At 37.7% G+C, this 15,032-nt stretch overlaps 1 protein-coding gene across 1 annotated transcript in view; it reads right to left on the bottom strand.

Annotated features, from left to right (window-relative positions):
* Positions 1-550: 550 nt before the first annotated feature.
* Positions 551-15,032, bottom strand: part of LOC124550051 (UDP-glucosyltransferase 2-like) — a 129,854-nt gene continuing 115,372 nt past the window's right edge. Inside the window, exons 4-6 of the mRNA XM_047125283.1 lie at positions 13,926-14,148; positions 12,137-12,356; positions 551-890 (exon numbers count right to left, since the gene is read on the bottom strand). Of these exons, the coding sequence (XP_046981239.1) occupies positions 602-890; positions 12,137-12,356; positions 13,926-14,148 (732 nt within the window). The 3' untranslated portion in view covers positions 551-601. The remainder of the gene's footprint in view (positions 891-12,136; positions 12,357-13,925; positions 14,149-15,032) is intronic.

The raw sequence follows: 15,032 nt of genomic DNA, 5'->3' as shown, positions 1-15,032 counted from the left end.
AAAGATCAAAAATGGTGGCATTTCTGATTTTGTTAAAGTAAGCAAAGTATGCTGGCTTCTTTTTATTTTTATATCACTTTGCCCGACAACATCCACATTGCAAATAATAATTTGTGTAGGTGCTTCACCAGTCTGGTGTTATGCTCCTTCCAACTGAATTTATTATCAGGTTGTAATCCCAGGACTATCACCATCAACAATTTTAGCTGTATCTTAGACATATCCGGAGAGGAAACCTTTCACAAGCTCTCAACTACATGTAGTGCATCTGTTCAATGTTAGTGACAACAAACTGGCTATGAACCTTTTATTAATGTTCACAAAAGACATCTTTTGAAGTGCATATTGATGGAGATAATGAAAAAGGGTACTTTTTGATAAAAATATTTATTATGTTTTACATTCAGCTTACCAATCCATCCTCAGCGCGTAACACTGTGTCACAAAATTGCTATCTTAGCATGGTGAGGCATACAGACAATATGTTTTGATTATATTTACACAACTGCAGTGAAGGGAAAGTCAGGTCATGTGGCATGCAATTGATCTATCCCACTGAACTCAGTATGCAGTGCCTTGTGGTCTCAAAGCGTTGACATCATCACCGTTTTTTCTTTGACTCGGCACGGACTTCTGGTGTAGCATGCCTTCGGCGGCACCTGCGAACCACAAAGAGGCAGAGCAACACTGGTACCAGCATGCAGACTGCAACGGCTGCTGCAACATCAAGCAATGCCAGCTGCCACCAGTAGAGGTCCAGTGCTGCACTGCGCAAGTGTGTTGCACCACCGTGCCGCAGCACATACTCAGTCCAGAAGATGGCGCGCTCCAGAGGCTGCTGGGGCTGGTCATGGAACAGTTGCGACAGCTCTGCTGCACGCTGCCGGTACCTGAAACGTCATAAAAGTTCAAGTTGCATGAAGTTCACATCTTGAGACGCACTGACCTTTGTACCGAAAGGGTAATGCACGTGGCTAGCCACTGAAATTTTAACACCATGACGGCTGAAAGGAAGAAACAACAGATTGGGATGAACTGCACTACATACAAATGATTAACATTTCAACAAAACCATGTAAAGTAGGTAGGAGAAATGGCGTGTACATTCCATATACATGTGACTGCACCCAAGACGACAAGTACATAGTTTGCTCAGCTGTGCAGGATCAAACAGTCATGTCACATACCTTCAGTTAGTGAATGGACTTTTTTCCAGCAAGACAAGTGTTCACAAGGACAGTGCGATGATTCATGGAGCACCCCAGACTGTCAGTATGGTGACCACAAGTGCTGTCCCAAAGAGCCCCAGATTTGTGTGTAACAGCATGACATACATATCCATTTGTGGAAGCTCCAAGGAGAATGAACATTGTCAGATTGCCTTCATCATCATCATCCAGGCCAAGCCCATGGTTTTAACTGTATGAAGTGACACTGAGTACATAATGTGATCACCTCTGGCTCACACAGCCAGTAATTTCTCTACATTACTTATGTTTTAAGGCTGTTGTGTTTGTGTCAGGAATTCAAAAGATAATGCTGATCACTTGTGACAACTTAACAAAATCATTTCTCACACACTTTTTTTAACATGTAAGCACCTACTTCTTTTACACAAGAGAATTCCTAGGTTATATTTTTGTGGCATTCATATTGGACACTTAAGTGCTTTCAACTGACCACAAAAATAGTCAACACCAAATAATTCTCATACAGACATGCTGCTAGAAATCCACAGATACACTGTCGTATAGCCAAATATATAACAGTGCAGAGAGTTCTCTCAGCTTTGTTGCTGGTGCAGTTTGCAAGTAGTAATATGTGCTTTCAGTATGATAATCTACCCAATACTGCTTAGAACTGACACACTGCACAGAAGTGACAAAAAGCTCAATTTCCACCACAGTTCAAGTCATTCTGTGCAATCATTCTTTACTTGCAGAAACACAGGGTGAAGACTGAAATCTTCATGCCAAGTACTTCTATAAGAGCCCTATGTACCCACTTTTCTCCAATTTTCAGAGGGGTGATTCATGACGAGAGCACTCATGCTCCTTATCACAGAACACGTAATACAGGCAGTACAAATCAGTATGGAATAAGCCTCACTTCCTCCCCCTTTATAAAAATAGTTCTGCAGAAGTATAATTAATTTTGCACATACAAAAGTGAACTGAAAGACATTCTGAGTAACTCTGTGTACAATAACAACAATAATAATCAAATATTGACTATATTGTGTAAATGGATAGCTAAAAAATCTACTCACCAAGCGGCACCAGAGGAACTCACACAAAAGGGTTTAACTTTTACAAGCTTTTGGAGCCAGTGGCATTTCTTCTGGTAGAAGAGTTGAAGGGGAAGGAAGAGGGGTGAAGGGAAAGGACTAGAGGGGTTTAGGGAAAGGGGTACAGTTCAGAAAAGTCACCCATAACCCTGGGTCAAGGGAGACTTACCAGATGGGCTGAGAAGGATGACTGATAATTGGGGACTGCACCAGAGGAGATTTGAAAACCTGAGAGCTTAAACGTGGAAGACACGGTAAGATTCAAGATAGAGATTACTACTAAAACATCATACAAGAGTAAATAAGAGTGGAAAGCTAAATAAATTGTATGTAACAGATGTGGCAGGGGGGGGGGGGGGGAGAGAGACGGCAAAAAATTGGTCAGAAAACGAAAAGTGTACGAAGCTAAAATGGAGTGAAGAAAGGAGTAGTTACCGTGAAGAAATGCTGAGATGGATGGAACTGAGATAATTAAGGCCAAGTGGGTGGTGAGAACGAAGAACATGTTGTTGTGCTAGTTTCCACCTGCGGAGTTCTGAGAAACATGTCTGGGGGAAGACTACATGGTGTGTATGCTCTGCAATAGCGTAACATGTTATCCTGTTGCAGAGCATACTGTGCAACATGACAGTCATGACCTATTCTTCCCCCAGACACCAGTTTCTCAGAACTTTGCAGGTGGGAACTAGCACTACAATATGACCTTGGTTCTTGCCACTCACTTGGCCTTAATTTACATTAATTCCTTCCATCTCAGCATTTCTTCACAGTAACTACTCCTTTCTTCACTACATTTTAGTTTTGTATGCCTTTCATTTTCTGACCTGTCTATTTTTCGCCATCCACCCTCCCACCTCTGTTATATACAATGCACTTAGCTTTTCATTCCTATTAACTTATGCACAGTGTTTTATTAGTAATCTCTGTCTTGCATGTTACTGTGTTTTCCACAATTAAGCTGTTAGGTTTTCAAATCTTATCCAGTGCAGTTCCCAACTATCTGTCTTTCCTTATCAGCCCATCTGGTAAGTCTCCCCTGACCTGGGGTTCTGCGTGATTTTTCTGAACTGTACCCCTTTCCCTAAACCTCTCCAGTCATTTTCCTTCATACCACTTTCTTCTATGTGCAACAAGTAGTTCAGATATAGAAATTTATTATAACTTTCCTTTACACAGCTATGGAAATAATACATATTCAACAACCTAGTAACCAATATTTTATGTGCTGCAATACAACAAAGTAGTTTACAATGAGACAATTTTCAATTTTTTATTTAAAATCAGTTGTACAATTTTCCATTCTATGAGTTTGTACAATTTTTAATTAATTTAAAACAAAACTTAAAATTTGCAATCAGATTCAAAATTTCAGATAAAGGTCAAAACTTATTAAAAACATATGCTACACAGCTCATTTATGTTTTAAGTTCTGTTATGTAAGAATTTCAGCAGTATTTTATTGAAAGTATTTTCATTTTATTGTAAAGAAGTGACTGAAAACAAAAGAAGTCAGACTATGATAGTTACTCACATAGAAACCAGAAATGTTTTTATACGTTTATTTAAGCTTCAGGAAAACATGTACAAACAAACTTATTTTCTATGTAGTCTCATGAATAGGAGACACAGTTTTTCCAGTGGATAGGTAGTTTCTTGATGAAATTTTCATAAAATGAATGTGGCTACTACAGCAGCCAGTTGCACAAGAACACTTCGACAGTGCCATCCTCATAAACCTGTGTCCTCTGTCTGCTTCCTTTATTCACCCAAACACATGAAAATCACAGGTCGATAAGTGCAGACTGTAGAGAGGATGTTCTAGAGTGGTCCAGAACAATTCCTGAATTTGGTATGGTGGTACATTGTAACACATCATACATTATCAGGGGTGAACGTCACTCTTTAATATGGCACAGATTACGTTCGTCTCATCCAGTTCCCTACCTATCTTTGACAAATGTGTAGAAACATACTAGACGGCACTGGTGTATGGAATGATGTCACTGGGGACAAGAATGGCACCAGGTAGTGTTCTTGTTTATTTGAAATTATGACCACATTTTGGTTTGCCGCAGACAGGAGAAGTGACATCACAGTGACAGCATTTGCACAAGACGTACAGAGCCAACTCAGTGCCTTATGGTGTGGGGTGCCATTGGGTACAAGCACTTTTTTGTTTTGTGAACGTAAGTGTAATTATCTGTGTGTTTGCATCTATTTACTCTGGACAATGGCGTTTTCTCTCATAAGTACAATTTGCTTTATTCTGACTGCTAGTAACTCGAGTGATCAAGGAAAATCATCTCATTACTGCATCATTGGCTGCTCAAAGTCAGCTGCTGCTCAATTATAGTAATATCTATGATTGCTGAAGAGGACACATTACCACAAATGTGTCAAAAAAATTTACATGGGCGACTCTTCATAAACTCTTAGAAACCTATTTTTATTATTCTATTAGTAGTTGTTCTTCCCTCCCTTTCCACATTCTTTGCTGTAGAAGAGGAAAAATTTATGACTCTTAGTACTTAATACAACAGCACACTGAAAAGTAATGCCTCTGAATTTTTTATGAGAACACTCTTAAAACTTTTTAAATAAAATAAATGTTATTAACATTCTACATCTTTATTCTTCATGTCAAGCTGAAAATATACACGAAACAGTTAACAATGAGCCTATTGCCTCAAGGCCCTCAGTCAATGGAAGGAGGAGTTGGCCACTAGCAAGTCTATTAAAAAATTTGTCAATGGAGTAGAAGGAGTTGGCCACTAGTAAGTCTTTCAGGCTCCTTTTAAACTGATCTTTGTTTGTAACTAAATTTTTAATGTTTGCTGGCAAATTATTGAAGGTGAGTGTTACTGAGTAGTGGACCCCTTTTTTAGCTAAAGTAAGTGCTATTAAGTCCTTGTGCAGATCATTTTTGTTCCTGGTATTGTATGTATAAACTGAGCTGTATGTTTGGAAAAAAGATATATATTATTTAGGACAAATTTCAGTAAGGGGTAAATATACTGAGAGGCAGTAGTTAGTGTACCCAATTCTTTGAAGAGGTTTCTATAGGACGTCCGTGAATTTACTCCACAAATAATACGTATTACACGCTTTTGGACTCTGAAAACTTTTGTTTGACTTGAAGAGTTACCCCAAAATATTATACATTATGACATTATGGAACGAAAGTAGGCAAAGTATGCAAGCTTTTTCATTTTTATGTTGCCTATGTCAGTTAACACTTTAATTGCAAATACAGATTTGTTAAGACTTTTCTGCAGTTCTGTGGTGTGCTCCTCCCAACTGAATTTATTATCAAGTTGTAATCCCAGGAATTTAAGACTGTCAACCTCTTCTATCTGCTCTTCGTACTTTATGCATATGCTGAGTGGAAACCTCTTACAGGTTCTGAATTGCATATAGTGAGTCTTTTTGAAGTTTAATGTCAGTGAGTTGGCTTTAAACCATTTATTAGTAACCATGAAAATATCATTAGCAGATCTTTCTAACTTACAACTAACAACAATTACAGGTGATTTTAATGTATGTTTTCCAAATGAGAGCAATAGAAAAGTAGGTTTAGAACAATTAGTTGAATCTCTTAGCCTGATGCCACTGGTAGATTTTCCAATTAGGGTTACTAATAAATGTCAAAGTTTGATTGACAGTACATTTACCGATAAGTCAAGAGTCAACAGCATCAGTGTAGGTCCAATTGTAAATGACCTTTCTTACAATGATGACCAATTACTTACACTCACTGACCTCAATCTGTGCAACAGTTCTGATCATTCTTGGAAATATTTTAGGATGATAAATTTTGAGAACCTTAAAATTTTTAACAAGAGCCTGCAACAGATAGACTGGAGTCCAGTTTACAGTGAAACAGATGTAAATAAAAAGCATAATACATTTTAAAATGAACTCATTTCTCACTCTGAAGTTAACATTAAAAAAAAAATGTTAGAAACTACTATGTAATCACTGATGAGAAGACATGGCTCACTGCAGGAATAAAAACATCCTGCAGAACAAAGAGGATACTGTACTATATAGTTCTTTCACAACTTGTATGACTGAAAGAAACAGCAGCACTATAGCACTCTAAAGAATGTAATAAATAAATCTAAGAGTATGTGAACAAAAACTGAAATTGATAAATAAAAAAATAATATAAAAACAATTTGAGATGCAATAAAGAAGGAAACTGGAAGAAAAACAGGAAACATGACACAGATAGAAATTAAACAAGGTGGTGATATTACAAAGAAAGTTGAAATGGTTGCAGAAATATTGAACAAACATTTTTTAACAGCAGAAGGAAAGGCAGGCTGTAAAGGACCTGTGGACAAAGTACTGTCTCTTTACAGAAAGTTATCAGCATCAGAACCCCACAGATATCCTTACCTTTTATTACATTAAATGAGAGTAAAAGGATAAGTAAGTCATTAAAAAATAAAAGGTTCAGTCTTATAATGTAATAGGTATCTAAAAACTAAGATTCTGTAACTTACCAAACGAAAGCGTTGGTGCATTGATAGAAACAATAACAATAACAAACACACACAAATTTCAAGCTTTCGCAACCCACGGTTGCTTCATCAGGAAAGAGGGAAGGAGAGGGAAAGATGAAAGGATGTGGGTTTTAAGGGAGAGGGTAAGGAGTCATTCCAATCCTGGGAGCGGAAAGGTAAGTCTTTCCGCTCCCGGGATTGGAATGACTCCTTACCCTCTCCCGTAAAACCCACATCCTTTCGTCTTTCCCTCTCCTTCCCTCTTTCCTGATGAAGCAACCGTGGGTTGTGAAAGCTTGAAATATGTGTGTGTGTGTGTGTGTGTGTGTGTGTGTGTGTGTGTGTGTGTGTGTGTGTGTGTGTGATTGTTATTGTTTCTGTTGTTTCTATCAACGCACCAACGCTTTCGTTTGGTAAGTTACAGAATCTTTGTTTTTAGATACATATATCCCCCGTGGAATGTTTCCCTCTATTATATCATATCATTATAATGTAATAGGATAGATAAAAATCTACTCACCAAGCAGTGACATAAAAACACACAGATAAATGAAGGTTATACTATCGAGTAGATTTTTATCCATCTGATTACATTATATTGTCAAAAATTGATTATTTTCATAGTTATTTAAGTCTAGTTTTAAGCAACAAATTCAACACATCTCTCCAAGAAGGAGTTGTCCCTGATAGACTAAAACTGGCTGCAGTGATATCACTCTTAAAAGGTGATAAAAATGATGTTACAATCTACTATGCAACCTCCTTTTTAACTGTCTTTTCAAAAATTCTTGAAAAACTTACGCACAGATTGATTGTTGATCATCTCAACTGCCATAATATCCTCATCAATAGTCACTTTAGGACTTTTTTTTTTTTTTACTGAACAAGCAATATTCTCTTCTCACAATCAAGACCTGGAATTCATTAACAAAACAATGTCTCCTGTAGGTATTTTCTGTGATCTCTCAAAGGCATTTGACTGTGTAAACCATCAAATTCTTTTGAAAAAGGCAGAATATTATGGTTTAGGTGGTGCTGTTGGTTTGGGGCTTCAGTAATACCTTAAGGACCAAAAGCAGACTGTAATGCTGAATGGTTCATCCAGAGAACCTGCCTCATCTGAGTGGGGAACCTTAAAATGTGGAGTGCCACAAGGCTGTTTTACTTCCACTGCTATTTCTAATTTTCATTAATGACCTCCCTCTTTGTTCCGATACGAAGATACATTTACTTGTTCTGCAGATGACACTACAATTCTCATTAATGAATTGTCTGGCAACAATCTTTAACAAACTATGAACAAAGATTTCACTGCATTTTTAAATTGGTTTTTCTCAAATGGTCTCTCACTCAATACAGATATAACCCATTATTTGAGGTTTCTGTTGCGACCCGCCGATCTTTAGAAGTGTCGCCGCGCAGTTACACGCATCCTCTACATGCGGCGCTGCCTGCCAGCGATGCAGCAGCCGCGCCACCTAAGCGGCCAGCCAGCCAGTGGCCGCTAGACTTGGACTCAGTGCTTATTTGACTGTTACCATGTACACATGTCTCACTTTGTCTACTTGTTCTGTGACTTACATGTATTGTGTCGTCTTTGAAATATGAGTGTTCAACTTGACGTCACAACAGTTTCATACACCACAAATAAATCTTGAAGTAATTAATATAAAGTGTAGAGATCAACCAAAACAAACAGCAGAGGATACAAACTTCCTGGGTGAATATATGGACAGCAAATGTAATTGGTCAACCCACATTCTTCATATTTTTAAGAAACGTAGCTCAGCAATATTTGCTCTACAAGTTATTGCATCTGTGGCTGAAATAGTCACTTTCATTCATTAATGTCACATGCTGTTATATTCTGGGTGAACCAACAGCCTGAAAAAAAAAATTTCACTGCACAAAAATAAGTTATCAGAATAATTAGTCTTGTCCATCAAAGACACGCTTGCAAGTACGTGTTTCAAAAGAGGAGGATCCCTAGCATCTTCTCAAAGCATAAGTTTTCCTCTTGTCCTTTGTCTCTAATAACCTTTCCCTGTAAAAAATAACAGTGAATATCATGACTACAACACAAGACCCAAAGTAACTTCCTGGCAGATTAAAACTGTGTGCCGGACTGAGACTCGAACTCAGGACCTTTGCTTTTCGCAGGCAAGTGCTCTACCATCTGAGCTACCCAAGCAAGACTCACACCCCATCCTCACAGCTTTACTTCCACCAGTACCTCGTCTCCTACTTCCCAAACTTCACAGAAGCTCTCCTGCGAACCTTGCAGAACCAGCACTCCTAGAAAAAAGGATATTCCGGAAACATGGCTTAGCCACAGCCTGGTGGATCAGTCCTGAACGAGATTTTCACTCTGCAGCAGAGTGTGCGCTGATATGAAACTTCCTGGCAGATTAAAACTGTGTGCCGGACCGAGACTCGAGACCTTTGCCTTTCGCGGGCAAGTGCTCTACCAACTGAGCTACCCAAGCACGACTCACGCCCCCATCCTCACAGTTTTGCTTCCACCAGTACCTTGTCTCCTACTTTCCAAACTTCACAGAAGCTTTCCTGCGAACCTTGCAGAACTAGCACTCCTGGAAGAAAGACTGCCAGGAGAGCTTCTGTGAAGTTTAGAAAGTAGGAGACGAGGTACTGGCAGAAGTAAAGCTGTGAGGAAGGGGCGTGAGTCGTGCTTGGGTAGCTCAGATGGTAGAGCACTTGCCTGCGAAAGGCAAAGGTCCGGAGTTCGAGTCTCGATCCGGCACACAGTTTCAGTCTGCCAGGAAGTTTCATATCAGTGCACACTCTGCTGCAGAGTGAAAATCTCATTCTAGAACCAAAGTAGTTTGCACACTGAACTGAAATGTCTAAATTGGCTTAAAAAAGGAGTTTATTACTCCATCATTAAGCTGTTTAATGTACCCCCAATGCATATCAAATGCCTTCACAAACAACTGCCAAAATTTAAACAAATTCTGAAAGAGTACCTATTACAGAAATCTTTTTATATGGTCAATGAATTTGAGAGAGAAAACGAATACCATCACTAAACTTAAAACTGTTTTACAAATACCTATTTGAGTATTATCACAGACATTCAAAAATCCTGTTTTGGTGTTACTGCATTTATTTATTGATTTTAATACTTAGCTAAAATTTGATTCCTGTATATTTACTAATTCTTTCTCAGTGTTACACAACTTTCTGTTAATTGAGTCAATATTTTTAACTTTATACTTTATTTACATTGTATCTTTTATTGTATGTGCAATTAGACACATTCTGTATCCTTGTGATTTGTTCCCAAAACAGCCACTCTGGCAATGAACACATTTTGCCAAAGGAGAAACCAGTTTGTTGATACCATAACTTAGAAACTGTGGCTCTATTGACAGAGCCACAACCTCATCTGTACTTGCACCGCTTCATCACTATCAAAGTGATGTCCTCGAAGGTGTTTTTTAATTTATGGAAACAGAAGAAAATCGGATGGGGCCAAGTCAGGGCTGTATGGAGTGTGACTGATGCTAGTGCACCCAAGGTGTTGGATTATTGGAGATGTTGCAATGCTCATGTGTGGTCTGGCGCTGTCATGCTGAAGGAGGTGGCATTTCATATGTGGATGAACTCTTCACATTCAAAACTTGATTACAACACACTGTTTCTCATCCAACAATACAATGAAGTTACACCGCCATGTACAGGGTGACATTTATTGAACTATATGGGGGAAGGAAAAAAAAATAGCTGAAAACTATATTACACACACACTTTATTCAACATGTAAACATCACTACACATTTTTGGATTTAGGTTGTGGCATGGCCAATATGCCTGCCATTATTGGTGATGTTGTGACACAGATGAATAGCAAAGTTCTGCATGACCCGCTGAAGTGTCGGAATATCGATGCTGTCGAAGACCTCCTGAATGGCTATCTTCACCTTAGTAATGGTGTTGAGGTTATTGCTGTATACCTTGTCTTTAATATAGCCCCACAAAAGAGGCATGTGTTCAGGTCTGGAGAATATGGTGGCCAATCAAGGCCCATATCAATGGCCTCTGCATACCCCAGAGCCAGAATGCAGTCCCCAAAATGCTCCTTCAGGACATCAAACACTCTCCTGCTTCAATGTGGTCAAGAACCATCTTGCATGAACCACATCTTGTCAAAATCAGGGTCAATTTGGATAATGGGGATGAAATCATCTTCCAAAATCTTCATGTACTGAAACTTCCTGGCAGATTAAAACCGTGTGCTGGACCGAGACCCAAACTCGGGACCTTTGCCTTCCACGGGCAAGTGTTCTATCACGTACTGTTCGGTAGTCACCGCACCATCAAGGAATAGCACATTAATTATTCCATAACTGGACACTGCACACCACACAGTCACCCATTGAGGGTGATTCTCATTCCCCCATATGTGCCAATTTTGCTTATTGAGGAACCCATCCAGATGAAAGTGGGCTTCGTCACTAAACCAAACCACACAGTGCACACTAATTCCCATCATACCCACAGCCAACTATGCAATCTGAATGTCCTAACACAAACCATTCAGCAGTTATGACAATTTTATTTCAGGTAGTTCTATAACTGTCACCCTGTACATGCTACAATTCAAGGTCCTCTACTAGCAGAGGGCTGCAAATAGCTAGATGTGAAGAATAAAGATGTAGAATGTTAATAACATTTGTTTTATTTAAAAATCTTTAAGAGCTATCACACTAAAAAATCATCAGAGGCATTACTATTCAGCATGACCTCACATCTTAAGCAAATCTTTCATTAAAAAAAACTATTGACAATAACCCCGAAAATGCATTTCAGTTCACTAATTTTATTATTATCCAGTTTCCACTTAAGTTTAGGTCTCAGTGCCTGCAATTGTACAAACATAGGAATAAAACTGTAAAATTAGTCATTCACCCAAAGGTTCGTTTCAATAACAAAGTACTTTTCTATGCCTGGTCCTACTGGGGTTTATAAGCCTTCACCTTCAACCTGGGGTACTTGTAATATGAAAGCTAAGTCACAATGTAACTTGGCGTTTTCTCTCCCATAGAAACCATACCCAGAAGAATAAATGATTTATCTTACAGAACAAATTCTTAGACTGGTCAGGGATCAAACTCTAAAAGTCATTATTTATAATATAAATATCATTATTAAAAAAGTGGTTACTTTCCAATTGTGAAATCTTTGATGATCTAAATAACTGTCTATCACTTCAGGTGAATATTTACTTCCCTCTATAAATAACCAAATAAACTGCCCTAGCTTAGCACTGAACAGAATGGTAATGATGGACATGCTAATAGAAATGAATGAATTAACTTACTTTTGCTGAGTTAAAACTTCATTGATTGCCCACAGTAATGACTCTTCTGTTACATTGTGGAATAGTAATTTAACTGCATATCCTTTGTCCTCAGCTCGAATCAAATTCACTTTCTGATCACCAAATAGTGGTATTCCTACAACTGGAACTCCATGGTAGACAGCTTCTTGAAGACTCAGTAAGCCACCATGTGATATAAACAACACAACATTTTTATGTCCTGTACAAAATAAAATAACATTATTGACATTTTCCCCCATATATCTTAGAAAGCACACACACAGACAGAGAGAGGGGGGGGGGGGGTTAAAAAGACATAAGAGTTCAAACATAGTGATACTCGCGTAACAAGGTGACCTCTCCAATAGTAACTAGGACATATTTCAAAACCTAAATCATTCTTTCTATAAACATGGTATTCTAAGGGAAATGGGCAGAAGGAGCCAGGTAAACTTGATTCGCAAGACCCATATAAAACTGTAAGTTGACAAATGTTAAACAAAATACTTTGCTACATGATATCTAGCAAGCCTTGTAACTAGATAGAAAAATTCTTGAGAGGCAGAATGCAGCAAGAAATCCTGGATGGACAGCCCTCTACAGCCACAGGAGTAAAATCAGGTCTGCCCCAGGAAACTATAACAGTGCTATTACTGTCCGTACCATTGGTAACTGATAGAATAGGGTATTTATTATGTGTACAGACTTTTTTTGGATGATTTTATATCCTTAACAAGTGATATTCAGTCAATATTGTAGCAACAATCAGTTAGACCTGGGCTAAAACCAACCATGTGAAAAGGTAAACAGTTTTTGACAAACCAAAGAAACGTTTTGAACTTCACAAAATATTAAAAAGTAGTAATCTTTGGATATAGAATTAATTAATTTCAACTGGACTCAGTCATGTCACACTAATGTATTAGAATCTGACATGAAGACAACAAATTCTCATTTTAGATCAAGCGCACGACAAGCAGTGATTTATTAATAAATACTGGGTAAGTGAATTCTGTCAACAAAAGAGATCCCTTATAAAACATTTATATGGCTCACAATTTATTAAAGTTCTATTAGTTGGGAACATGTCCAGTCAGCAATCAGACAAACAGCAGGCACCAAGCACACATAAATAAAAGCAAAATTAATTATCACAGTCTACTTTGCTTTGCTGTGGTTGGTGTTTCAAATGCTGAGAAGTCTGAACTTGCACATACTGTAGGAAAACACACCTAAAACTTCGAAGTATTTGTTTTGAGAATAATATCTACAACTGTTCTTTAGCCCTTTGTGTATCATTCTCATTGATAAAGTGAATATAAAATTATGAGACAAAACAGGTGGCCAGTACTTATCTTCATAATGTGATATTTTAGTACTGTCATGAGACACACAAAAAAATACATACACTAACCTAGCTTTCAGTTGCAGTTTCAATGAGTGAATTTTCCGTTTTATTCAACTGTCGATCAAATTAGAGCAGTAATAGCTAACACAGAAAAAATATACCTAATCAATTTGTTACGTAAATGGAGTGAGAAGAAACCCTTATTTATGTTACAAAGACAAGGCACAGATAAAATTTGGGTATTGTAAATATAAGGACACAGATAATGTTCAGGATTCTAGAATGAGGCAAGAAATATAAATTGAGTCTATGGTATACCAAGCATCTTCTTTCAATACTAACTATTAACTAACAAAAAAATCATTATTCTTAAATGATTTAAGTTCATTGCTTAATGATGACAGGATAAGACAATCTCAGACCAAAAATTAAGTATATTACCCAAAATATCATTTTGGGGAAACCATTTCCCAAGATGTACATTATTTGGCTTCCCAACCATAGTATCTTGATCCCATTTCCACAGTACTTCTTGCTTCAGTTTTGAGAAAGCTTTCATAAAGGCAATGAACTTGTCATTTGGCATTTCAGAAGCTTGAACATTTGTTCCCAAACTGAAGAATATAACTCCTTCTTTTGAATTATCCAAAATTGTTTTAAGGTCCTGCAACATCAAAAAGTGAACATTACTAAAACCTGTATTACTGGCTGACAAATACTATATATTCTTTCTTTTGATACAACACCTAATTTTCCTTGCAAATAAAGTTTCATAATTACTAATACAATAAATAACCTATGATTCATGAAGTTTAACAAAACACATACAGTGAAATGAGTACATTCATTCGTTCAAATGTAAACTTGACAGCACATAAAACTGGAAATGGAAAATCACAGCCAGAGTCGAAGTCTAACACAGTACTGACACAAATAATATGTATCATGCCATTTTCCTGGGTTATGCTGAAAACACATAGAAGAAGAATTATTGTGGTAATTACCTGTATTGGCTGACAGTAGTTGAACAAAGATTGTATACCTGTTGTAAATATACTAGTCACAGTGTATTTGCGTTACTCCAGGAATGTTGAATCAGATTGTGTACATGTATGGAAAGTGGTTGGTATTGAATTGTAAAGAGAAGGAGCAATAAAATACAGTCATCATCACGAGATCACTGGCGAGCCTCCAATTCAGTTACATCATCTTCTCATTTTATTAATCACGAAGTCAGTTTTCAGGTGGAATGGATTCTATAGGACATGGGGTGCTGTGGATGACCCTGCACCATGGTTGATACTATTTCACAGATCCACTGTGAGAGCTGTCCAGATTCACTATTTGGGCCCACAGTGAGGAGTCCCTATGACCATAAATTACTCTTTCTTTACAGGTTCTGCTGATGCACCTGCAGTTTCTGTGGAGCATTGCAAACTGGATTAGAAACTAGATCTAATATTCATAATAAACACAATGTACTAAGAGAGAATTCATTCTGTCAGTATTCTAGTGCTATTCCAAGAAAATACAACAACCTTTCTGCAA

This window comes from Schistocerca americana, chromosome 1, assembly GCF_021461395.2.
Source record: "Schistocerca americana isolate TAMUIC-IGC-003095 chromosome 1, iqSchAmer2.1, whole genome shotgun sequence".
Classification (NCBI taxonomy): Eukaryota; Metazoa; Arthropoda; class Insecta; order Orthoptera; family Acrididae; genus Schistocerca; species Schistocerca americana.
This window is presented reverse-complemented; position numbering and strand designations above follow the sequence as displayed.